This window comes from Remersonia thermophila, chromosome 1 (genome assembly GCF_042764415.1).
Source record: "Remersonia thermophila strain ATCC 22073 chromosome 1, whole genome shotgun sequence".
Lineage (NCBI taxonomy): Eukaryota > Fungi > Ascomycota > Sordariomycetes > Sordariales > Chaetomiaceae > Remersonia > Remersonia thermophila.
The window spans coordinates 4,077,271-4,103,042 of NC_092217.1; the positions used below are offsets into that span (position 1 = coordinate 4,077,271).

At 60.4% G+C, this 25,772-nt stretch overlaps 5 protein-coding genes and 1 non-coding gene across 6 annotated transcripts; 4 read left to right on the forward strand and 2 right to left on the reverse strand.

The window, feature by feature from the left end:
- Window positions 1-1,110: 1,110 nt before the first annotated feature.
- On the forward strand, window positions 1,111-4,580 carry VTJ83DRAFT_1136 (uncharacterized protein; the record flags this gene model as incomplete). The annotated part of the gene is made up of 4 exons (XM_071007262.1): window positions 1,111-1,113; window positions 1,295-1,558; window positions 1,621-4,151; window positions 4,220-4,580. The coding sequence occupies 4 exons, from the start codon at window positions 1,111-1,113 to the stop codon at window positions 4,578-4,580; spliced, it is 3,159 nt and encodes a 1,052-aa protein (XP_070870489.1).
- Window positions 4,581-5,274: 694 nt separating this feature from the next.
- On the reverse strand, window positions 5,275-5,363 carry VTJ83DRAFT_t16. Its single transcript has one exon. It is a non-coding gene; the product is annotated as a tRNA-Lys (tRNA).
- A 4,749-nt stretch (window positions 5,364-10,112) lies between these two features.
- On the forward strand, window positions 10,113-11,843 carry VTJ83DRAFT_1137 (uncharacterized protein; the record flags this gene model as incomplete). The annotated part of the gene is made up of 1 exon (XM_071007263.1): window positions 10,113-11,843. One exon carries the CDS (start codon window positions 10,113-10,115, stop codon window positions 11,841-11,843), a length of 1,731 nt encoding a protein of 576 aa, XP_070870490.1.
- A 1,206-nt stretch (window positions 11,844-13,049) lies between these two features.
- VTJ83DRAFT_1138 (uncharacterized protein) lies at window positions 13,050-14,495 on the forward strand (the record flags this gene model as incomplete). Its single annotated transcript, XM_071007264.1, has 2 exons — window positions 13,050-13,128; window positions 13,210-14,495. The coding sequence occupies 2 exons, from the start codon at window positions 13,050-13,052 to the stop codon at window positions 14,493-14,495; spliced, it is 1,365 nt and encodes a 454-aa protein (XP_070870491.1).
- Window positions 14,496-15,118: 623 nt separating this feature from the next.
- VTJ83DRAFT_1139 (uncharacterized protein) lies at window positions 15,119-17,452 on the reverse strand (the record flags this gene model as incomplete). The annotated part of the gene is made up of 2 exons (XM_071007265.1): window positions 15,119-16,707; window positions 16,777-17,452. The coding sequence occupies 2 exons, from the start codon at window positions 17,450-17,452 to the stop codon at window positions 15,119-15,121; spliced, it is 2,265 nt and encodes a 754-aa protein (XP_070870492.1).
- A 4,428-nt stretch (window positions 17,453-21,880) lies between these two features.
- VTJ83DRAFT_1140 (uncharacterized protein) lies at window positions 21,881-25,441 on the forward strand (the record flags this gene model as incomplete). Its single annotated transcript, XM_071007267.1, has 6 exons — window positions 21,881-21,961; window positions 22,743-23,193; window positions 23,258-23,475; window positions 23,532-23,883; window positions 23,941-24,634; window positions 24,709-25,441. 6 exons carry the CDS (start codon window positions 21,881-21,883, stop codon window positions 25,439-25,441), a joined length of 2,529 nt encoding a protein of 842 aa, XP_070870493.1.
- Window positions 25,442-25,772: the final 331 nt, after the last annotated feature.

Genomic DNA, 25,772 nt, shown 5'->3' on the forward strand with positions numbered 1-25,772 from the left:
CCGATCAAGCAACAGCATGATTGCCGATCAGTCAACTAGTTATTCAGTAGCGTACGCAGTAAGTATGCTTCGACAGCATCCAGCCTATCAATATCCTTCGTCGCTTTCCTTTTCGCTCGATGTTCTCTGTGTGTCTCTTGGACCCCCCCTCCCCCCCGCCCCCCCCACGCAGCTGGGAGGTACATTCCTGAGTCCCAGCGCGTTTTGGGAGACGGTTGATCTGTTAAAAGCACACCGGTGGTCAGTTCGCCGGCATCCTTCAAAGACTTTATCGAGGAACTCGGTTCTTTCAAGGCTGTCCCGTCTTCTCGGTGAATGGAATCCAGGAGACGTCACCAATCTCCATGTACTACTGTGTATAGTACCTGTGCGCTCCGCTGCTGCGGTGGATGCCGCCCACCGGCCCGCTGTCTCACTTTGATTAACCTCGTCCGAAGCCACAGCAGCCACCCGGAAGTGCAGACGCTCCGCTGCAGTCTGGGTCAGTCTTGTGCAAGATGCAGAATCTCGAAGCAAGCCCGCACCCTCTGTTGATGCATTTGGCAATCCGCTGACGACACCGTTTGGTATTGTTCTGCTTCCATTGTTGCGCTTGTTACAAAGCGGCCCGTGCAGGTCCATTCTGCCCGTTTTCGACTTCACCATGACGGACAGGTCATCATTCTGTCGGCTTCATGGATGAGCCAAACATGTTGACGAGATGAAGCTCTCGATACTTCAGCGCTTCATCCAATACAGAACTTCCGCCATCCAAAGAAAAAGAAAAGAAAACAAACCCTGCATCATTTTTTCCATGCGATACTCGGTACATGCCTCTCCACCCACCTTGCGTCCTCCTCTGAGACAGCCGAATTCATCAACCTGAACCCTAACCCTCTCATCTCATCAAGCGTCTGCTCCGCCGGCTTCTGCGAGTCACGTGACCGGAATTTTCCGCCCACACAATTCTCGGAATCCAGGCTTGTGACGGGACCCAAGGGCTCGCCAGACACAAAATTCTGGAGACAGCGGCGCAGACCCAACCCCTCACACGCTGCCTCGCGCCGCGACTCAATCCTCCTAGTCTTCCTTCTCCTCCAGACCTGCCACGCGCAGAGGAGATTGCCCATCATGGTGAGTCCAAGTCTCCTTTGTTGATTTTTTCGGCTTTTCCCGATGGTCTTGTTTGGCCGGGTCGTCGTGGGCTCGGAAGGGTTTGCGGCCCGGACCCTCGCTGCCCCGCCGTCATTTTCTTCTCCGGGTTCCTGATGATTCCATACCGGATGGACGACAAAAGACTGACTGACCCTCGCAGCCGCCTCCTCCCCATCAGAAGCCCGAAAATGTCCTGAAGCGGGCCCATGAACTCATCGGCGTCAACCAGGCCCCCGCGGCCCTGACCCTGCTGCACGAGCATGTCACGTCGAAGCGGTCCCGAAATGCCCCCATCGCGTCTCTCGAGCCGGTTATGATCCTGCTCGTCGAGCTGGCGGTGGAGCAGAAGAAGGGCAAGCTCGCCAAGGACGCCCTGTACCAGTACAAGAACATTGCCCAGAACACCAACGTGGGCACAATAGAGGTGCGTGGATGCTGATGGGGTAGGGGGCCAAGAATGCCCGGCTGACGGTCCGGTTGCCACAGCTCGTCCTCAAGAAGTTCATCGACCTCGCCACCGAGAAGGTCACCGCCGCCCAGCAAAAGGCCGACGAGGTCCAGTCGAGCATCGAGGCCTCGGCCGGCTCGGCCAGCGTCGACGACCTCGAGGCCAGCGAAACCCCCGAGTCCATCCTCCTGGCCACCGTCTCCGGCGAGCAGTCCAAGGACCGCACCGACCGCGCCATTGTTACGCCCTGGCTCAAGTTCCTGTGGGAAGCCTACCGCACCGTTCTCGACATCCTGCGCAACAATGCCCGCCTCGAGGTCCTCTACCAGAGCACCGCCACCCAGGCCTTCGACTTCTGCCTCAAGTTCACCCGCAAGACCGAGTTCCGCCGTCTTTGCGAGCTGCTCCGCAACCATGTCCAGACCGCCGCCAAGTACTCGGCCCAGATGCACGCCATCAACCTGAGCGACCCGGACACCCTGCAGCGCCATCTCGAGACCCGCTTCCTGCAGCTCAACGTCGCCGTGGAGCTCGAGCTCTGGCAGGAGGCCTTCCGCAGCGTCGAGGACATCCATACCCTCCTCAGCCTGAGCAAGCGCCCCCCCAAGAACATCATGATGGCCAACTATTACGAGAAGCTCACCCGCATCTTCCTCGTCGGCGAGAACTACCTGTTCCACGCCGCGGCCTGGGCTCGCTACTACAACCTGCTGCGCCAGTCGGCCGCCCTGGTCGCCGCCGGCCACGGCAAGAAGTCGGACAACCCGCCCGCCAGCGAGGCCGACCTGCAGAGGGCCGCTACCTTTGTCGTCCTCTCGGCTCTCTCCATCCCCGTCATCAGCACCTCGCGCTCCCGCGGCGCCATGGTCGATTTCGACGAGGCCCGCAAGAACAAGAACTCGCGTCTGACGCACCTCCTCGGCATGTCCCAGGCCCCTACCCGCGCCGGCCTCTTCCGCGACGTTCTCTCCAAGCCGCTGCTGCGCCGCGCCCGCCCCCAGATCCGCGAGCTCTACAACATCCTCGAGGTTGACTTCCACCCGCTGTCCATCTGCAAGAAGATCTCCCCCATCCTCGCCGAGATTGGCGCCGACGAGGAGATGCAAAAGTACATTGCCCCGCTGCAGCAGGTCATCCTCACGCGCCTGTTCCAGCAGCTCTCGCAGGTTTACGAGACCGTCGACCTCGAGTTCGTCCAGAGCCTGGCGCAGTTCCCCGAGCCGTTCCAGGTCACCCGCGCCGTCATTGAGAAGTTCATCATGAACGGCAACAAGAAGGGCGACCTCGCCATCCGCATGGACCATGCCACGGGCGTCCTGAGCTTCGACGTCGACGTCCTGTCGTCGGCCCGTGCCGCCCACGCCGGCTCCGCCGCCGGCTCGGCCGAGAGCGAGACGGGCTCCGTCCAGCGCCTCCAGAGCACGCCCTCGCAGATTGTCCGCTCCCAGCTCACCCGCCTGGCCGAGGTCCTGTACACGACCTGCCGCTACATCGACCCCTCGCTCAACGAGGCGCGCATCAAGGCCCGCGATACCGCCCTCGAGCGCGCCAAGGCCGGTGCCGAGAAGGAGCACGCCGAGATCCTCGCCCGCAAGGACATCATCCAGAAGCGCAAGGACCGCGCCTCTGAGCTCCAGGCCCAGAAGGAGAAGGAGAACGCCCGCAAGAAGCTGCTTATGGAGCAGGCCATTGCCCAGGCCGAGGCCCAGCGCCTGGCTGAGGAGCAGCGCATCCGCGAGCAGAAGCGCCTGGCGAACGAGCGCGAGCAGATCAAGAAGAAGGAGGTCGAGAACATGCTCAAGGATATGAAGCTTGAGGACATTGAGCTCGGCGACCTTGAGAACCTCGACAGCAACAAGATCCGCATGCTCAAGCTGCAGCAGCTCGAGCGCGAGAAGAACACCATCGCCGAGAAGCTGCGCATCACCCACAAGCGCCTCGATCACCTGGAGCGCGCCTACCGGAAGGAGGAGGCCAAAAAGCTCCCCGAGGACTACGCCCAGCAGTGCGAACGCGACAAGGCCGCCTACGAGGTCATCAAGGCTCAAACCCTCAAGGAGGCCGAGCTCAAGCACAAGGCCGATTTGGAGCTCAAGCACCGCCTGTCCCGCCTCATGCCGTTCTACGAGGCCTTCCGCAACGACCTGCACGAGCGCCGCCGCGACCAGTTCGAGAAGCGCCGCCGCGATGCCGAGCGCGAGCTCGAGAAGGCCGTCAACCAGCGCCGCAAGGAGTACCGCGAGCGCAAGCTGCGCGAGAAGCGCGAGCGCGAGGAGAAGGAGCGCCAGCTGCGCGAAGCCGAGGAGCGTGCCGCCCGCGAGAAGGAGGAGGAGCGGAAGCGCCAGGAGGCGCGCAGGGAGGAGCTTGCCAGGCTTCGCGAAGAGCGCGAGAAGGAGCGCGAGCGCGCCCGGGAGGCCCAGGCCCGCCAGCAGCAGCGCGAGGAGGAGGCCATGGCCAGGCGCGCCGCGAGAAGGCCGCCGCCGCCGCCGCTGCTGCCTCTGGCCCTGCCACGCTGCCCGTCCGCGGACCCCCCGAACCCGTCGCCGCTGCCCCAGCGGCCCGTCCGCCCGTCCTCCCTGGCATCAAGCCTGGCAGCTGGAGAGAGCGCGAGGCAGCCAAGGCTGCCGCTGCCGCCAGCGGCCAAGCCCCGGCTTCGGATGCAGCGCCGCCCCCGGCCCGTCCCGGCCCTCCCCCGATGGAGCGCGTCGACTCTCGCGACCGGGCCCCGCCTCGCATCGCCGGCATCAAGCCTGGCAGCTGGCGCGAGAGGGAGGCGGCCAAGGCGGCTGCTGGCGGCAATGGCACGCCGCCACCGGAGCGCTCCGGGCTGCCGCCGCGTGTGCCGAGCAGCCGTGGCGTGCCCATGGACCGCGCCGGCTCGGGCCGCGGTGGTGAGCGGGATGCCAAGGACGCTCCGGCCGAACCGCCTCTCAGGGCGAGCGGTGCACCGGGCAGGTACGTCCCGAAGTTCCGGCGCCAGGAGGGTGGCGGAAATTAGGAGGATAAGAAGGGGTGTGAAAGCATGCCGTGAGAGTTTCCTTCATCTGGGTTGGGATGGCTGGTTGCTGGCTTGACAGGAACGAAAGGGGGTGGGGTAGAGAGGAGAGAATGCAACAACGGAATTTTTTTCTGGTTTCTTACCTCCACCTGGCATGGCGTCCCTCGTCATGGTGCTGCGAGGGATTTGTGAGTTTTATCGAGCCTGCATGTGGTTGTGTGTGTGTGTGTGTGTGTGTGTGAAACTAGACAAGCCTACGCTGATGAGGCATCATGACTGTCCATCTTCTATGTTGTGCTGCATCTCCTTCGCAAGAGGAAGGTGGTCACGTTTTGTCTATGGAGCCATGAGGGGACCAACCCTACATGAGGGTTTGTGTGTTGGACGCGGCCACATGGCGAAGATGCCCAGCAGGAGGGTGGTTGATGATGAGGAGAAACAGGTCACAGTCACAATAATTGTTTCCCTCCATCTCGATCTGGATTTCCATAACTCCCACGTTTATTATCGTCATCGTTGTCGCCGCCAGCATCATCACCCTGCCTGGGGGCGAAATCAAGCGCGATGAACCCAAGTGTTCTGGAAGCGCAATGGGTTTCTGCACAAGCTCACATGCAGCTCCCAACCCCACAGGGGGCTCTGCGACAGAAACTAAAAAAAACACGAAAAAAGGAGGCATCGAAGCCGGGAATTGAGCCCGACGTGGGGGTCGAACCCACAACCTTGAGATGGTGGACCTCTTGAGTTAAGAGTCTCACGCTCTACCGATTGAGCTAGCCGGGCAGTGGCTAGTTTGTTTGTTGAAGGTATGGGTTCCACGAGTGGCAAAAAGAACAAAGCTCACCCCCTCCTCTGCCCTCATCCTTGTTGTTGGTGTTGTTGTTTGGGCAGCAGCGGGAGGTGTTCGTGGGCTACTTTCCCTCTTTCTCTACAGGTGGCTTGACGTTCTCCATGTTGCGAAACCAACGAGTTCGTAACATGTGATCTGATCATGGGGGACCTCGTGCCGTTACCGTCCGCCTTGGACCCGTCCATGCCGAGATGGCGACGATGCTTTGGGACGGCTGCTGGTCACGGACCGGCCGAGCATACACAGCAAGTGCCGCTGCCCTACGATGTGGCGGGTGACTGAAGGCCGGGGATGTCGGCGAGCCTTGCTTCAACGCAACGGCGCCGAGGTCCATGCCATCGACTGACCAGCACGAAGCGGCGGCTGGTGAAGTGGTATCAAGCCGTTGCCTGGTGGCACGCGATCGTTCCTCGCCGCGCTGGTGCCTGTCTTTCGGGGCTCGGAAGAAATGTCGACCCAAGCCCTCAGCTCGGTTCTTTGGCGGGCTCTCCATCCCGTACCTGAATCACCTTCTCCCTTCGTATCGCCCCGTTGGTCTCTCTTCAGCCCCCGAAAAGACATACTTGCTGCAAAGAACAGCTCGCTATGGATGCTGATAAACCACCACCATTTCGGACGTCCTGGACGGATCATGTCTCGGCGACCGATGCCTCTGCTATGGCCGGATGATCCAGCTCGCACCCTGCGTGTCTTGCCCTTAGGCCGAGTCGTCGCCATGACTCGAGTCCAAGCCGCCGACGCGCCGACATACTCCGTGATGGTGCAGGATAATGCGGGACGGACCCGCTGCTCATCAAACATCGAAACGATATCAAGATCGCGGGAGGAGGAGGAGGAGGAGGAGAAGGAGGAGGGGAGTGTTAGGGCGGATAGTGTTCACGAGGGGATGGCTCAGCAGGCCAACAACCACCAACGCCACCACCAGCAGACCCTGAGAAGAAAAAAAAACCGCCACCACGATGATACGATGCTTGGAGGCCAATCTATAGCGCCGCCAAGTCACGGACCTCGCTGCGAGGGGTAAGAGTCCCCCAGCCACGCTGGCGATGAAGCCGACACGCGCGCGGGGAGCCTAGCTGCATGGAACGAGGCCATTGGGGAGGGAGCCGACCAGGAGAGCAAGAGGTTGGTTCTGGAGCGGTCGGCAACCCCGAGGGACCTGGGGGGGCTCAGGCGCTGAGGCTTCCGCATGCGATCCTCTCTGCGCTTTTCTTGTTGACACCCGACGGCGGCCGGACTGAGCTGGCCCGCTGCTGGGGCGGATAGTGAGAGAGAGAGAGAGAGAGAGAGCCCCGCTGCCTGCTCCATTGTTGACTCCTGCTTCTCGCGTTGTTCGTGCCGACGGTAGCTGAGACGAAGCGCCGAGCTCTCACCGGATGTGTGATATTTGTGTGGGGCGTACCTTACGAGCAGTGTACACCGCGCCACAAGCAATTTTGCATCCGGTGCTACCGGAGCTTTGGTGGGCTGAGTGTGGTGTGGTGTTGTGGAGGGAGGGGAAGGGGCGGCGGAGAGAGGTGTGGATCGGGCCGCGGACTTTCTTCAAGTCGTGTAACGCTACGGGAATGGTGGGCTTCGGATGCGGGCTGCCATGTGGCCTGTGAATGAATGCGGGGACCAACCCGTGGACCGGAGTGCCCCTCGGCCGTGTAGATGGAGTGGACTAAGGTGCCGGAAAAGGCGGTCATCGCTCTCGGTCGATCGACAAAGACAGCCTGAAGCACCGGACTCGCGATTAAGTGTTGGGGCAACTGGATGGTCCGGGCGGTCTAGCAATCTAACAAGCTCAGGTGGAGCCGTCCATCAGGAACATTCTACATACGCGAGAAGTCGTGCCTGGATGTGATGGTGGGGGGGGGGGGGGGTGCAGTTGCCGCTGATCCGTTTACATACATCACAACGCATGACCATGGCCAAGGACGGCATTGACAGCGACGATAGACGATCGTGGTAATGTTTTGTCCGCCGAGTGTAACTGCAGATCGCAGATCCGACTGGCTCCACCAGACCCAGTTCCAACCTCTCTTCTCCACATCCAAGGTCCCATGAAGTGTGTCTCGCTCTTTTATGAAACTTGTCTCGATCGTCGGTTTGTTTGTTTGTTCGTTTGTTCGTCCTGTTGGTTCTCTGGCTTCGGAGCAGAGGTTCGATCGGTCGTCCACGCCCGACGCTAGGAGGCAGCCGAGTCTGGGAAGCCCAGCCGTGGCCTCTCCGAAGGGACGAAGGGTTGGGACGGGCCATCTCGAACGTTCCACCGCAGATGCCATTGGGTGGAAGACGCCCTGGCCATGTACAGCCCAGGGGTATTCGGAGACAAGGAAACGGAGCCTTGCTCGCACGGTCGACCAAGACAGGTCCGGGGTTTGACCATGTCCAAGAGGGTTCACAGTTGCGAATGGATCCCAGGGGGGTGCTGCTGATCGGCTCTTGGCCCGAGCTAGCAAGCTTGGGCGAGAGCTGAGAGAGGGGCCGTTGGACCGCCGAACCCGTCCGTTCTCTGGCTAGAAAGTTCGACGACGGGTCCGAAGTGTCTAGTTGGTGCCCACGATCTCCTTTTTTTTTTTCTCCGTCGTGAAATCCGGCAAACCCGAAACCATGGATCCTTCTGAGCCTGAGGAACGCGCTGCTTCAGCCCTAAGTTAACTAGCGCACATCCACTCGCTGGCCCTGAGCAACCCTGAGCGGCGGGAGTGTTGTGCTCTGGTAAAGAGACAAGGAAGATGCTGGCATGCGCTCCCTTGAGGAAATTGAGCCGACCAGGAAGTCCCTTGAACGAAGTTGAGGCTCAATAAGGACGATCGCCAAACATCGGCTCGGATGCTGCGCCGGGAAGCAAACTCGAACAGTTGTTTCAAACACCGCGGGGTGGACACGTCAGGCACCCCTGAGACCTTTTCAGCCCCGAGTCATGCGGGAATCTCCCAACTGCCGGTGGTCAGTGGGGTTTCGGCGCCGGGAGTGAAAAAGAGCAAGAAAATGTGAAAGAAAGAGCTTTGTAAAAACAAGAAACAATGGGCAGCAGCGCGAGGTTCTCTGGCGCCGCTGCCCAGAGGGGTCTCGCCGTTCCATCGAGCGCCCCCCGCCCGCCTTGGACCAGCTGACCTGAGAATCGCCCGATGACAACACAGAATATTGAAGGACTGCATGAGTACGGAAATGCGGGCACAAAGAAGATTCAATAGCAATAAACGACACAGCCTGGCTGCATACACAGTAGGTTACGTAGGGAGAAATGCAATCGCGCGCCAATCTCTGCAGTTGCAGACAGGTGACTGGTGCGATGGGGGACAGCTGAGTGACTAATTTATTAGGCCGATGCGGTCTAAAAATAAGACAGTGCTTTGGGACTTCGGTGTTTCTTCCGTCGGTGGAGATGCTTGTTTTCCACCCGGTCAGGTACACAGGTACATACTGGTACACTATGTAGGTACCTTGCTGTATAGACTCTGTTACTGTCTTTGCAGCTTGGAAAGCCGACACAATGGACGAGCTTCTCGGAGGCTTGAGTCGGCACCTGGTGCAGATCTTTGTTGTCCCCGTCCGTCGTTGCGATTGAGAGCCGGAATGGCAACATCCATAAGGTCAAAAACACAAGTTTGCACAACCAACAGCACAAATGCCCACCACCACGACGAGCCCGACTAGGCGAATAGGGGGCAGAAGGACCTAGGGAGCAGAAGGAGGTGTGCAACCAGTCGGCGTTCGGGGGATTGGGGGCTGTGATTGGCCCTGAGCAAAATGCAGGTACGGAGCGGGCCAATAGACCTGGAGCGACAAGAGCTCTGTGCGGGTGATACCCACTTCAGCTGGGCCCGCCCTCCAATCTTCAGCTGCGCCAAGGTGGGACGCGGCTCCACCAACAACACCACAACACCGCACAGATGCATGCGATAGTTGCTGCATGCATCAAAGCTGGGGTTTCCAGCTGAGCGCCAGCACGCCCGCCCGCCCGCCGCCGGTACCTCCAGACCTCCATGGCGGGGTCGGGAAGGCAACGGCACCGCCTCCCCCGGTTTCGCCATGGCGGGCTTCGCCATTGTGCGACGAGTTGAGTTTAGGTCTGCTGTGTGTTTCTAATTTTATTTCCTTCTTTGGACACCGTTGAAGCCGACGACGTTCACATTTCGCATCCCGATCATGGCACACCGACGCGTCTCTTTTCGTTGGATTCCCCTCTTCCACCCGACCGCAAGGCGAGCCTTTGCGGCTGTTGCGGCTCTCCCGACGCTTCCAGCCTGACCCTCTTGGTGCTTTCATCGGCGGACACTCCTATCCCCCCTGTCTTGGACGCGCTACCCGTCTGCGTTGGACAGCGGCGATGCAACCCTAGTAACGTTAGCCCAGACGTGGGAGCCTAGGCGTCGGCCTTGCGCTGACCCACGGCAGCCGCTTGATCCCCGTGCGCGTCGCCCCATGTGGCCCAAGACCGCGATCCACCCCTTTACCCCCCCCCCCCCCTGGTCCGTTTGCCGGGGCCCATCTCGGACCGTAGTGTAGGCCATGGGAACATAAAAGAAACTCATTTCCTCTCCGTCGTCGGGGAGGAAAGACACCTCATCCCCAGGGTCCTCTGCCTGTCCTCTCGCTACGGATCATCTCTCACTGTGCTGTTGCTCCCCAGCTTCAGTGCCAGGCATTCGTTTCTCTTCCAGCCAAACGAGCTACCTTCCTCTCGCTTCACCATGGCTCCCGCCAGGACCGTGGCCGCTCTGGCGGCGGCGGCCCTTGTGGCCCACGTCCGGGCCACAGAGGTGTTCCTCCCGCCTTGCCTCGACCCCTTCCAGCCCTTTGTCTACTCGGGCTGCTTCGCCGAGGCCCAGGGCACCCAGATCCTGCCCTACCGCAGCCCCGCGACGCCCGACGACATGACGGTCGAGAAGTGCGTCGCCGAGTGCAAGGGCAACGGCTACCGCTACGCCGGCCTCGTCTACTACGGCGTCTGCTACTGCGGCCAGACGGTCAACGGCCAGCTGACCACCGAGGATCAGTGCAACACGCACTGCAAGGGCAACGAGACCCAGTCCTGCGGCGGAAACGGCGCCTTCTCCATCTGGTCCGATCCCACCTTCCCCAGCGAGGCCGCCACCATCGAGGACTACGACCCCATTGGCTGCTGGACCGATGACTCGCCTCTCGGCCGCGCCCTTGTCTACCGCCAGGACAGCGTCGACGGCTCCACCATGACCACCGAGAAGTGCCTGAAGGCTTGCCATGCCGGCAACTTCCCCTTCGCCGGTACCGAGTACGGCGGCGAGTGCTGGTGCGGTGTTGTCATCGGCAACGACACCCGTCCCGCCGACCAGGGCGAGTGCGACATGAGCTGCAACGGAGACCCCAGCGAGAAGTGCGGTGGCCGCGGCCGCCTGAACTTGTACGCGGCCGATGAGCTGCTGTCTCTCGAGCCTTGCGGCTACGAGCCTCCTCAGCCGAGCAGCAGCACCCCCGCGACCACGACGACGTCCACCACCAGCACCTCGTCCAGCAGCACCTCGACTTCTACGACCTCCTCCACTACCATCTCGACTTCCACGACCACAACCAGCAGCGCCCCCTGCACCACCACCACCGTGATCCCGCCGACGTGCGAGTACAAGTGCGGCAAGTGGTGCTCGAACCCGCTGCCCGACTGGAACGACTCCGAGGGCTGCAAGGGTGCCTGGTCCCACTGCGCTCTCCAGGTGGCTTCGTGCTTCAAGTACGCCGGCTTCCCTGATGTCCTCGACTGCTTCGAATTTAGCCAGTGGTGCACCGACGTTTCCAGCTACTGCAACGCCAAGCCGGGCCCCAAGGGCTACCGCAAGGACGACTTCTGGGGCAAGAAGCCGCCCAAGAGCGGCAACAAGCCCGTGACCTCGACCATCACCGTTGCCTGCCCGACCGCCACGTCTACCAAGACCAGCACCACCAGCACCAGCACCACCCAGACCCCCGTTCCGCCGCCGACCAACATCTGCAAGCCGGTCACGGGCAACGGCTACCCGATCGGCGACATCCCCATGCCCGTCGTGACCTGCAACGACGTGTCCAGCGACTGGCCCAAGTACCCCTTCAAGCTCTACAACCACGCCGACACTCGCAAGTGCTCCAAGTTCGACCGCAACAACTTCTCCAACGCCTGCCTCAACGCCTGCAAGGAGCAGTACGATGAGTGCATCGAGGTGTACGCCGAGGGCTGCCGCCAGAAGAAGTCGCCTTCGAAGGGCTTTGGCTGGCCGTTCTGGCGCCGCGACGCCGAGGGCAAGTCGTACTTTGAGTTCAACGCCAACAGCGTCGAGAAGCGCACCTTTGGCTTCGGCTGGACGGACTCGTACAACGACGCCAAGAACAAGTGCTACAGGCAGTACGCCGAGTGCCAGCGCCTCAACAAGTACCTCTCGGGCAGGGACAAGTGCCCGGCCTATGGCCGCTGGTAGAAGGATCTCGAGACCAGACGTGGGGACGCGGAGAGGAAGCGTGTTTGTGAGGAGGATTTCTGTTCATGATGGATTTTTGACATGGGAATGACTTTTTCAGACCTTTTTGGATTTTTTTATACCCGTAAATACTAATTTCTAATGCCGCCTCTGTCGGCGTTTCCACTTCTGCTTTTCCCTCCGCGGTGCGATGTGTTGTGAAATAACGAATGTTGGTAACGCTCCTGGGGGTGGGTTGGACACCAGTTGGTGGTGCTGCTCGAGAAATGTCCTGCAACTATCATCTTCGCCGTACCTGGTCCATCATGGATGGCCATGGTGTTGAGAGCAGAGAAACCTGACAAAGGCAGACGCGAGCTTCCAGGCTCCTCTCGTCCATCAAACGTCAAGCCGGTCAAACCAGCTTGGATCAGGTAGTTAACGTTATTATTACCACATACTACTACACAGTAGGTAGGTACCTGATTTTCGGTCAACTGACTTGCCGCTCTTGCTCAGGTATCCCAGGCACCTCCTACCTTACCTACCTACCTAGATAGGCATCTAAAGAGTTACGCAGTAATACACAGTACGCAGTAGTTGTTTCTTGCCTGTTCGCTCTGAAAATGTCTGAGACAGTGACCCAAGCAGATTGCCTTGCTCCCGTCCGTTATTTGCATCGAGCTCATAAAGTCGCCATCCTTGTCCCACATACCTACCAAAGCAGGTTCAGGAACCCCTAGGTAAAGGGATCCGTTGACGGCGCTGATAACGGGGATTTGTGCTGTTCGGAGCTTCCTCACCAGAGATGGATTTGAGTCGAGCTTGTCCATGTCACCCATCCTGACCAGCCCCACTTGCCCGGCTCTGACTGGCCGAGCCCCCGCCGCCCAGCGGCCCAAGCTTCAGAGACGGAGCGGGCTTCCCAACAAATTGACGCGATCCGATCCACTTTCCAAGCTCACCTCCGGCCTTCATCCGGAGGAAGAAAGAGGGAGGGAGAAAAAAAAAAAAGACCAACGCTGGCCTGCCGTATCTGAGCCCAGCAGAACATACCTATCCCTGACATCTCCCCCGAGTGACAAGGTCCACCTTGCCTCCATTGACTTGCACGACAGACAACCTTCCATTGCTTCATCCGGTCCCTGCTGTCGTCGATCTCTTTCTGGCAGCATCATCATCGCCATCATCTCCCTCGCTGTCGTCCCAGTCACAGCCACGGTCGCCATGGCATCGCTTGCGGCGGTATGCCGCATCTCGGCGCGGGTCGCTGCCCGGCAAGTGCGCCGCGATGCTACAGCTCGAGGTCAGTAGCTTTGGGGGATGGATTTCACCGCTGGCAAGGCAAATCCCAAGCTGATGTTCCCCTCACTTCCTCCCTCCCCAGGCCTCCGAACCTCCTCGGCCGCCCTGGCCGCCCAAAACTTCACCATGCCTGCCCTGTCGCCCACCATGACCGAGGGCAACATTGCCGCGTGGCGGGTCAAGGAAGGCGAGGCCTTCCAGGCCGGCGACGTGCTGCTTGAGATCGAGACGGACAAAGCGACCATGGACGTCGAGGCCCAGGAGCCGGGCATTCTCATGAAGGTGGTCCAGCCCAATGGCGCAAAGGGTGTCCGCGTTGGCACCCGCATCGCCGTCATCGCCGAAGAGGGCGACGACATCTCTTCCCTCGAGATCCCCGCAGATGAGCCCGCCGCCGCCGCCGCCGCCGAGGCCCCGAAGCCGTCGCAACCTCCCGCCCCAACACCAGCACCGGCAGCCACTCGGACTCCCGAGCCCGCCCCGTCGCCGGCATCGTCGGCCCCGAAGCCCGCCAAGGCGGGCCGCCCCGACCCTAACCACACTCTCCTCCCCTCGGTCATCCACCTCCTCAAGGTTCACGGCCTCGACGCCTCCGCCGCCAGCCAGATCACCGGCACCGGCCCGCACGGCCGCATCCTCAAGGGTGACGTGCTCGCCTTCCTCGGCAAGATCGACGTCTCTGCTCCGCGCGACAACTCGGCCCGCTTCGACAAGGCCGCCCACCTCGACCTGAGCAACATCAAGGTTGCTCCCGCGCCCGCCAAGCCCGCCGCGAAGGCGGAGCCGACAGCATCAGTCTCGCCCCCGCCCCCGCCGCCGCAAGAGAAGCTCGTCTCCGTCCCCGTCTCCCTCTCCGCCGTGATCGAGACCCAGCGCAAGATCCACGAGACCCTCGGCGTCTTCCTGCCGCTATCCACCTTCATCGCCCGCGCCTCGGACCTGGCCAACGACGACCTGCCTGCCGCCCCCCGTAAGCTTACGGCGGATGAGCTGTTCAACCAGCTCGTGGGTGCGGAGTCGGCGGGCACCGGGTCGGTCAAGGTCTCGCGCGGGGATTACATCCCGCTCGTCGGTGTTGCCGCCCCCGCGGGGGCGGTTGCGGCCAAGACGGCTCCGGCGGCGGCGAAGGCGGCGAAGGCAGCGAAGAAAAAGTCGGATATCATCGACATACTCGCGTCGCCCTCAACCCGCGCCTCCAAGCCGAAGACGACAACCGCTGGAGGGAAGGTGGTGCTCCCCGGTGCGTCGCCGTCGGGGCAGAACCTGTTCAGCCTGCGCGTGCCGCCGGCCGAGGAGAAGCGTGCGTTGACCTTCCTGGAGCGGGTCAAGGTTGTGTTGGAGAAGGAGCCGGGGAGGTTGGTGCTCTGAGGTGATGAAACGGGAGAAAGAAAAGGGAGGAAATGAGAGGTGGGCGGATGCGAGGGTGAAGGGCGGTCATGATGGTAATGCCGGTGTTTATATAGATTGGTGGTGCCTTTCGTCAACTCCCCACCTAGACAGCGTCGTTCAGCATGCGGCATGTAGAATGGATGCATTTGGTACAGCGCGTCGGCACCACGATCAAAGCCTGCTTTCGATGTTGAACAAGCGGGTCACGTCATCATCACTCGGAGTTGGGGGTGAAGTATATATATATCTGTATATTTGGATCAAGTAAGGCATGCTGGTGCAGAGCAAAGGGTTGGTCGCCGCATCTCAACGGGGCTTCCAGATTCCCAAAGTCGTCTCGGGTTTTCCGACTTCCCGAGCAAATCCACCGGCACAGCAACGACAGCTTGTAACGTAATTTATTGATAGGCAATCAAGCGGGATGAAAACTGGGAATTCTTCCTTCGCTGTAGCATGCTTTGAAAAAGACGGAGAAATGGATATCTATACAAGGAACAGTAGGAAAGAAGCCAAAAACAAAACCAAACGAAGCCGCCGCATCCCGTCAAAATTACCACCGTTGTGCCCCCCCCCCCCCCCCCCCTTGTCTAGCTTCCCTTCAACTAACGCAAGAAACATTCCTCACCATCCTCATCCTTTTCAGGAATGATGTCCTCCTCCCACCCCTCCCACATCTCAGCGGGCTCCGCCATCCCCTTGGCCGTGTCCCAACCGTTCGGCCTCGCCGTGCGCACGTGCCCGACTCGCAAGCCCTCGATACGCACCGCTTCGCGCGGCCAGCGTATCACGCCGCCGAACCCCGGGCTCCAGGCCTCCTGCATGAGGTGCGGCGCCGCGGCGGGCGCTTGTGCGAGTGCCTCCTGAATTGAGGACGAAGACGACGACAACAACGACGATGACGCGGTAGGAGAGGTAGGTGACGAGGAAGAAGAAGAGGATGATGAAGAAAGGGATGACGGCGACGGCGACGACGACAACGACGGCGACGAAGCAAACAAATACGGCGCTGCGATCCTCATGCTCCTCAGCGCCCTCTTCCCGACCTCGTCCACGCTGTCGCTGTGCCTCAGGCCAAAGAAGCCCGCCTCGTTGTCGTGCTCCCTCCGCAGGCGGGCCTGCTCCGCCTCGGGAGCCAGCCCGAGGCCCAGGAGGAACGCGTCGTACTGCACCAGGCTGGTCCGGCACACCCACGACCCGCCCTCGGCCGCCCGGCGCAGCAGCCCCGCGACGGCGGCCACGCTCCCGAGCGCGCCCGTGCCGTAGTCAGACATGGGGAACGGCGGCACGACGGGCTCGTCCAGGCCCATGAAGGCGCCCTGGGCCCAGGCGACGCCCGTGACGCAGTCGGCGATCTGCTGCCAGCCCGGGCGCGCGGCCCACTCGGCGCCGGCGGCGAGGCCGGTGCCGCCGAAGCAGTCTTCGGCAACGTAGACGTAGCCCTTGCCGCGGCGGCGGGCGAGCGACGCCAGGTGGGCCGGGGAGTAGCCCAGGCGGGCGAGGGCGCCGGGGCGGTAGCCGTCGATGACGACGTCGGCGTCGGCGAGGAGGGCGGCAAAGGTCCGGCGGTCTTGGGTCTCCGGGGCGCCGGCCGGCGGCGGGCGGAGGTCGAGGTGGATGGCGTGTTTGCCCGTGTTGACTTCGAGCTGGAAGAAGGGCACGTCCGGGAGGTGCGGCGAGGTGACCTTGATCACTTGGGCGCCGTGGGCGGCGAGCGAGCGGCCGATGGTGGGGCCGGCGATGATGCGGCAGAGTTCGAGAACCTTGATCCCGGACAGAGCGTGCCAAGGACCGCGCCCGGGGGGAGGGGTGGGCCAGGGAGCAGGAGGCGTGGCGTGGTCATCGTCTGGGTTCGGGCGTACGGTCAGCGGGGGCAAGGAGGTGATGGACCGCCCGTGCGGGGTGGCCTGGAACTGCTCCCAAGTCAGCGCCTGGACGCCGGCCTGCCGGCGGGCTGCATTCAGGGCCTCGAGCTCGGCGACCGTGTGTTTCTGGACGGCCGATTCGATGTAGCGGATGATGTCGTGGTAGTCGGTCAAGTCGGGTCTCTCTTTGGGCAGCCCCAGCATCTCAAGCGTCGCGTCGGCATCGAGGGAGCCATGGATATGGTAGTATTCGCCGGGGTTCTTGGTGCCGTAGAGGTTGGCCGACATGCGGCGGTAGAGGACCGACTGGGCTCGGTTTAGGTCGGTGTCTGGACTCGGTCAGTCTCTTCCCGGCCGGTTTCCGACATCGTCCAGGGTCACAAGCCGGGTGCTCTCACCAGGTATCCGGGCCCGGACCCGCGGATCTGACTTGTCCATGCCGTCGAGTGTGGTGATGTATGCCGACATCAAGAAGGCCGCCACTTTGTCGCTGTCGACCTGTATTTTCCTGCACCTTGTCCCGTACCGCGCCTCGGCCACGGCGGCGACCGTCAACGCTTCGAGAGCCTTGATGGCTGCCGCAGCCTCCTGTTCCCGCAGCGGCGTCGGGAAGCATAGCTGGTCCCCCTGCCCAGAAGATGACGTGATGTCAACCGCCCTGGATGAAGCCAAGACGGAGTCGGGGAGCTCGCATTGGCAGAGGGCGCGAAGCTTCCCCAAGGCTTCGCGCGTCCCAGCGGCAAGAGAGTATCGGGCATGGCTCCGCGGCATCGCTGTGGAAGTTGTTGCAAGGCGAAGTACCGGCTTGGGGGACGCTGTTTGTTGGAAGTACCGCAAGGTCGAGAGAATGAGCTTTTGCCGTGACAGTGCCGCTCGGTCCTTGCCGTCGCTCCCACCCTCGTCAACGCTCCCTTCCCAAGGCGGCCCGGTCATGGCCACAGCAGGCGAGGCTGATGGCATGGTAGCTGGGGAGTCTACCGGCGTAGAGAGGTGCTCTGGAAGGCCGGGCGAGGAAGCGCCTGGGCTCCAAGTGAGGGAGCCCCTCTGGAATAGATCGGTGTCGATTTGGGGCATCTTAAGCCTGCACGCTGTGTTGGCGGTAGAACGCGCAGGCAGGCAAACAACTTTGTGGCTTGAAGGGTACGACGCCTATGTTACCTGTGGAACTGGTGGGACGGGCAACGGGATTCAAAGAGAAGAAGAGCTCGACTGTGATGGCACTCTCGAACTCATATATGACAAGTGCTGAACCCCAGAGCAGAGGCCCGAGCCGCGGAGGCCCAGGGTCGGACCGGGTCACACTCATCAGAATGCTTCATCCTTTTTTTTTTTTTTTTTGGCCTCCCCACGCGTCGGAAGACCCCATGTAGCCATGGCAGGGAGGGAGTTTTGGGTGTGAACAAAGTGGGAGGGATGGCCACGACGGGAGCCGCAATTGCTACAACGCCGCACCTCTACACTAGTTCCTCTTACCCGACCACCCATGTCCTTGGTTGGCACCGCCGAGTTCCGAGTTCTTGGAGCGAGCCATTGACGAATCCCAAACCTCACATCCGGCGGGCATAAGGATTCTCCACCCACGGCGATACCCGAGAGCGAGGGTGGAGGGTGGATGCGACGGGGAGGGGCATCCATGGCCCCGGCCTGGCGCACTTCTCCCCGGACCCTGCCAGGAAGATCTCCGGGTTATGGCATGGCGCTATTTTCTGCCACCTGCCCGAAAGGTCGTTCGCCATGGGGACGGGACGCCGTGCTTGAGAACCACGGCCCGACAAGATCCGACGCGGCAACATGGGCTCGGTGGATAGCAGGGGTATGGCCTCCATGGTGGGAGACAAACGCAAGGTTGGCTGCGGCGGCGGATTTGATAACCACCTGTCTGCAATGTGACGGGCGTAGCAGTGGGGGGTCTAGACTGTTCGTCCCCCAGGACACCGGATGGAAGCAAAGGCGGATGAGGTTTTCAGTAACTCGCAGAGGCGATGGGACGTGATGTGTGGGGCTAGCGTGTGCGTATGGATGTGTGAAGCAGGAGCCTAAGGGAGCTCGGTCCGTTGACCATCTGGAGAATCCATGTCCATTCGCACCAAGCCAGAATCCCGCACGTTCATTTAGGGGCAGTGAGTGGCTGGGGACGGTGCAAGGCCATCCCTGTTCCTCGTACGGAGTTGGGGGGGGCCTGAGGGGCATCTCGCCGTTGTCGCAACGAACGGCCGTTGAACGTGGGGTGCGGTACGGTCGTGAGGATCTACCGAATGGTGGAGCACACCCAGCGGGCAGTGGGGGTTGAGCGGACACGGCAGCGGGAGGATCGCGTGCCGCGGGTCCGGGGAGATGACGCTGACTTGCAGCCAAAACATCCGAATTGCCATCGTTCCGTCGCCATCAACCCGGCCAGCCAGCAACCCGATCAATCTCGTACGTGCTTGCCGGCCCCGTACGCAGCCGGCACCTCTTGGGTGGTTGCCAGGAACCAGAATGACCCAGGCCGAAGATGAGCGACGTTCCTACCTCGGCGAGTTGCTGATCGGCTTTGAGGCCAAGACATTATCGGCCGGCCATGACGAATGCGGTTGTGGCTAGCAGGATCCTGGTCAGATTGGGTTCACAGTCTTCGGCGAGAGGTGGCGATCCAGGTCCGGGACCAGAACCCGATGTTTCCGGCCGGGGTTGCTAGCCTTGCGATCCGTATCAGCATGTTCAAGGCGGAAGCGCCGTGTGTCCCATTCGACTGAGATTTCGTCCACCATTTCATCCACTTGCTCGGAAGAGGCAAAGCCTCGCCAAAATTGCCCAATTTGACATGTAGGGCCAGAAAGTGGCACATCACAAACGTCTTTTCGGATGGTTGTGTGCTGCAAATGCAGGTGAGGGACTTTGCGGGCCGTGGGGGACCCGAGATCAAAAGGCTGCCTTGGAGATTGGGCAGACGGGGAGGCCAGAGAGCCGAGGCAGAGCGTACAAAGGCAGGCCAGCATGTTGGGTGGGTTGGAAGGCGACGAGGGGGGTCGAAGTCGAACGTTGAAGGCTGCATGTTGAGGGCCCTCTACATCCGACAGCGACGAGGTTTTGTGACCCACTTCCCCAAGATTAACCCCACAAAAAAAAAAAAAAAGAGAAAGAAAGCAGAAGAGTGGGTCTGGTGAGACGGCCCCACTTTAATTCCATCCAACATCGTCGGAGAAGAGCAGACGACTGGGTGCATTATCCGACGATACCCACAGCACCAAAACATTCAGGTACGTAGCAGGCTTGCAGTTCGGAGGCTCTAAAACAACCCAAAAATAAATACATAAAGAAACAAACAAAGAATAATAATAATATTAAAAAAGCAACCCGACTAGGTAGCTCTCCGACCTCCGCGCACCAGCCACAAAGACGCATACTCAGAACTGACAAGCCTGGCCAAATTGGGTGTCCCGTCACCGCAACCCCCAACACCCATCTCCGCTGTTACCTAACACCTCCAACAGTGGGCTCCCATTGCAGCTTGGGACAATTTTGCATGAAGTGCAGCCCCCCCGCCCCTCCCAGATCTGACAGGTTGACTCAACTGCTGCGTGTTATGTCTCGTCGCCTGCAGCGACACCGCGTGGCATCGACTTGACATCTGGGCTACATGGAAAAAGTGCACAACACAACCGAGGCCGGCCAGCTGCCGCGGAATGGGGCACGAGCGACCCTCAGGCGAGGTAAGGAGGGGGTTTTAGACGCCTAGCCACCTTAGCCCACGCTCCTTATCTGACCGTGCTCCCGCCGACACGGCCGTGTGGTGTGCGCTGGGGGAACGTTGTGCCTCTCGCGATCCTCCACCACGCTGGTGAGGTTGGCTGGCTGGTGGTTGGAGGTTTTGGCCGGGTTTTGCGCATGGATACCCGCGCTGGATGAGACCTCACCTACGCAGTAATGTTGGCAGTTTACGTGGGTCCTCCTCATTCCCGGCCCCCCGCATATCTTGCTCCAAGGCTTCCCTGTCTTGGAGGTATTTGCCTCACCAATCATTCCTCAACACAAGTCTACGTGTATGGCTTGGGGGTGTTATTTATGCATCACCCGCCCGTTCCGTGTTTGCAGGCGATCTACTTATAGGTAGGAGGACCCTGTGTATGCGATGCCGGCATTCCGGAGCGGGCCTGTACTGTTTTTCTCAAAGGGCCATGCCGCGTCTCGACAAGTGTCGGGCAGGTTTGGGCTCTCGGAGCGATTTTGGCTGCGAGGTCGGTCGCGTGGGCATCAACGCACGGTCCATCGATAAATGCAGCATGCAGAAAATCACTGGGCAGGGGGCCCCGAGTCAAGCTTCATCCAATGCTGGATCGCCCGTGACATTTGCTCTTCTGCATCCCGCCGGTTTTTTCTGAAGCGCCCGGCCGCCTTCTTTCTTTGCCATGGCAAGGCGGGTGTAGACACTTGACAAGCTTCCATACCTGCTCGCGACGAGTTCAGCCAGGTCGGGCGTCCAGTCTGCCTTCCTGACCTCCCGTCACCTCACAGCTTCAGCCCAACCGGGTCTTGAACCTAAACTCCAGTTCTCCCCGCCCCCCCCCCCCCACCCCCCCCTCTCTTTCTTCTTACCGCGGGCAAAACATCCACCTAGGTTGAAACCCAACCCAACCAGCCCGACGACTTCGCGCTCCGTATAGAGCAAGGTACGTATGTGTAGTTCCTCCCCACCATACAACCTGGAACCTTGGAAGGCTCCGCATCCTACCCACACGCCTTCCCTGCCTCCCCTGCGCAGATCGAGCGGTTCGTGCCACCAACCTAAGCGCCTTCCCGCTGCGGGCACTAATTTGGATCGAACCACACAGCAAGGCAAGCCCCAAGCCCTCTGGGTATCTGTCCTGGTTGTCGTTGCTGCCCGTTGTTCCTCTCTCGGCTCTCTTTCGTCACATCTCGTACACCTCGCCCCATCGGCCAGAGTCGAATCATCAAATGAGGCCTTTCTCCCTCCTCATTCACCAAATGCCGTGACGTTGACCGCATTCCTCCACAACAAACCCAGCAAAGAAACCTCGGTCTTTTCTTTCTGCCTGGGACACGTACCTTACCACACGGCCCCCTGCTTGGTGACGGTACAGACCAGGGGGTAAACCTAATTCGCACATCCATCCGACACCCAAACTTTTTTCTTCTGGCTGTGCCTGTCCTGTCCCGACCACATCTCGTGCCGACCCAGGAGTGCATCATCCGCTCCTTCAGCCCGATCCTATTCCCCGTCGCTTGCTCGCGGCTTCGCCTCTTCGGTTTCGCTTTCCGATCACTCTCGGCCTCCCGGAACCTCGTCCCAGCCTCAGTTCCATTCCTCAGGGCCGTCTTGTTCAATCAGCCGCCTCTCTCCCATCTAAAGCCTGCCTTGGCTCCAGCGACGGCTGCTGCCCTCGGCCGGGCGACTCCGTTAGCCACCCGAGCCAGAGCTGCCCTCCGCTAGCCGATGGTGGGGCGTGCCCGCACGCTGCTCCCTGCGTCTCCCACGCCGTTCTTCACGACATCGTCTTCGCCATGACGCGACCCAAGGTCCCTGATGACAAGCGCCAGCGCACCGCCCAAGCCTGCGATTCTTGCAAGCGTCGGAAGCAAAAGGTGGGTTTCGATGATTTCTTTTCTGCTGCTTTCCAACAGATGCAACCCAAGCCTTGAATCATTGATCCCAGCGTCTGCGTTCAACCGCTGATCGTCTTTGTTCCTGGGTCCCGCGTTCCGTCTGGCACCGTGTGATTTGAAAGATACCGGTACGCTGGAACGCCGAGGTTGGGGTCTTACCTCCACCTACGGGGTTGGGGATTTCCGGGTTTCCCCCCTCTCCCATCTATCCCGCCCGTCAGTGGCTGACCGGGTTTGCATGTGCGAGGGGGATCCCTATCCTTGCATATTCTCTGTGCTGCCCTCCCGCAACCATCCTCCTCCATCTCTGTGAGATGTCTCACTCTCTTGCAGTCGGGTCAGCCCTTTCAGACCCTTGACACGAGGCCACATGCCTCTCTGCCCAACGTCCCGCCGCCAAATGCTCTCCTGACGGCCTCGGTTGGCGTCGTTCACGCTCTTTGTAACCAGGCACAAGCAAACGGCCCCGAGACCAAGGAACGGCCTCGTCATCAGAAGGGCACAAGTGTGCGCCGGAGGCGTCCCGCGCCCAGGGGCGAGATTCCTCTTTCTTTTCGGGGAAAGGCGCTGCCAGTAGTGACACTGCGTTGGCACCCGTCTTGGACGCTCCGTATCATCAATCCATTGCCCCTCCCGGCAAGCCGTGCTTTCCTAGAAGTGTCTCGAGTAACCGGACCACCCTGAAGAGCGGCAGTCGTGCCATATTAGTGCCTCGGCTTTTTTTTTTTTTTTTTTTTTTTGAAGCTGACGATCGGTCCAGTGCAACGGCTTGAAGCCTTGTCAAACCTGTGAAAGAAGGAAATTGACATGCTCCTACACGCCAAACAACAACAGCAACGGCGGCAGCAACGCCTCCGACCTTGACGTTGAATCGGCTGCATCTCCCACGAAGCGGCGCCATATAGACACGTCCCAGCCCTCCCTACCGTCGCCCCTGGAAACCCCCGATCCAATCTCGGCTCACGTTCGCCATGCCATGTCAACGTGGGGCCAAACGCTCAAGGCCGAAGAGCGCCATAGTGACATGTCCATGCCGCCACCGCCTGCGGTGCAGACACCCTTGCCATCCTTACCTGTCCCAGGCTACGACCCGCCGCCACCCCTCCGGGACTTCACCAGGCTCTCGAACCGTCACAATGCCAAGGGGCTGTCGGAAGAGACCAACATATACACCGAGACGAGGATGTTACAGGACCAAACCGGCCGCCTTCGTGAGTGCTCTGTTTCTGCATGCCTGCGTGGCAATCACGGCGTTGCTGACTTTGCTCCGCCTAGTCTACATCGGAGATGCGTCCACGCTATCCATCCTGCAGCTGATCCGTATCATAGTGGAAAATACAGCAGGACGGGAAATCGCCTCTCCCTTCATCGACGACCCGAAAAGACATCGTATTCTGGAATGCGTTAACGAATTCCCAGACAATGTGCGGATACCTGGGCCACTACCAGACAAGCAAACCACCGACGTTCTGGTGGCGTCGTACTTTACCAATGTTAGTGGGCTGCAAGTCTGCCATCTTCGTGCTCAATGTGCTCACAGCGCTGTCAGACGTGCGGCCTAATCGAGGTCTTTGACAAGACCGACTTTCTCCAATCCGTCGAAGAGTGCTACCGCGACCCCCTCTCATCGTCCAGCCATTTTCTCTGCAACTTGTACCTGGTCTTAGCCCTCGGTCTCTTGTTGGCCGCTCCCGTCCCCGGCACTCCAGAAGCCGCCGTGATCGAAAAACAGCTCTCGGCGAAGCCAGACAGGGCCGAGCTCTTCTTCCGGAGCGCCCGGTCAATGTGCGACCCCGAAACGGGCTTTGAGGATGCCGATTTCTGGTCAATTCAAGCCTTGTCGCTCATGACGCTCTACATGCTCATCCTTTCCAAGCGCAACACGGCTTATGCCTACCTCGGTAAGTGCTTTCCCCTTCCGCGCGGCGGCCGCCGTTGCGCTTTGCTGACCATGTCAGGGATGGCCGTGCGGTCCTCCTACGCGCTGGGGTTGCATAGAGAGGAGACGATGCACGACGTCATCTTCTCGGCAACACAAATGAGAGTCAGGCGAAATCTGTGGAAGTCTTTATACATCCTTGATCGCTTCCTGGCAGCCACGCTCGGGAGGCCGACGGCCATATCCGAGGATGACTGCTCCCGGGGGATGCTCCAAGGGGAGGGGGCCCACGGCACCCAAGGGCCCAACGACCCGGGCATCGATCCCATTCACGCAACCAGCCTCGACTCATGCGTTGAGACGTGTCGTGTCATCGGCGTGACGCTCAAGGTCTTCTCGCGGAAAAAGATCTCCACCACCAAGGTCCAGGAGATTATCGACATGTCGAAGAACTGGGATAAGACATCTCCCACGCTGAGCCGGCCGCACTCGGGTGGAGGGGTCCCGACGAGTCCAGCCCACGGAATAGCGTCTCTCCATAGCATGCTCTTCTCGCTTCACTCACTCATCCTGCTCACCAGGCAGCTATTCGTCATGCACAATTGGATGCTAGTCGAGGAGCGCTCAGGCATCAAAAAGACATCGCATCAAATCCGCGAGTCTCCCATGGCTCGCTTCTCGGAGGCTTGCGTCATTGCCTCATACCGGACTATCCAGCTCGCTGGCAGGGCCTGGAAGGACGGCTACCTCCCTCGGCGGAATCCCTTCGTCATGTAGGTCTGACAGGATGTGGAGCCATGATGGATACTGCACGCCATGTGAAGGGCTGATGTTGACCACGTCCCAGATATTTCATGTTTGCCGCGAGTCTTGTCGTCCTCATGAACCAGTTCTCCTCGCTTTATCACACTGATGATTACGCCGAGACGATGAACGACGCCATTATGATCGTGGAGTACTGCGCCGAGATAGATCCGCAGGCGCGCCGCGTCCTCGACATCATCCAGCGATTCTCGCAAGTTGTCACCACGTGGACCAAGGACCACGCCTATCCGGCGCCCTCGCTTTCAAACGACTTTAGCTGCTTATCTGCCCCAATTGTGCGGCCGACGGAAGCGGCGACAGTTGCGCAACCGGCGCCCGATATGGCCAGGAACACGCAGATACGCAGTCCCCAACAGGTTGCCAGCGGGCTCCCTTCCGGCTTGCCGTCGACGCCGTCCATGTCCAAAGCACCGCTGCGCGATCTTCTGTCCTCGCAGGTTCCCAACCCGATGCTCGAAGCCAGGATCAACGGTGCAAGCCCTCCTCAGGTCCAAATATCTGCGGGTGCTTTCACAGGGAGCTCACCCAGCATCTCGGGACCCTCGCCGATTCCGAACGCGGAGCCACCCAGCGGGAATATCGAGTTTGAGTTTGACGGGCTATGGAACAACTTCATCAGCTATCTCCCTCCCGTCTCGACCGTCGCGCCGAACATCAACTTTGCGCTCCAGTTCCCGGCTCCTGTCCTCGGCCCGGCGACAGAACCCTATGGTGTGTATTCGACTCCTCAACCCATCAGCCTGAACAGGACGTAGCTGGCCTCTCGGGACTTGATGGAGACTTTTGCTGATTCAGAAGACCGCACTCAACAATGAATGGGGGATATGAACAGGCGATCAGGCGGCATAACAGAGGCACGCGTGTGCGGGACCAAAGGCCCGAGCATCCATCGCAGAGAAAACAGGGTGTGGGTGGTTTTCATTACTGAAAACTGGCCCTGCAACAATGTCTCCGATGTAACAACAGCAGGGCCCGTGGAGTAAAAAAAGAAAGAAAGAAAACAACGGCTTCATGTGGCGAGCCCTGGCGCTGAGAGCACACGCGGCAGATCAGAGTGGTCAGAAGCAAGTCATTCAATTCTAGGAT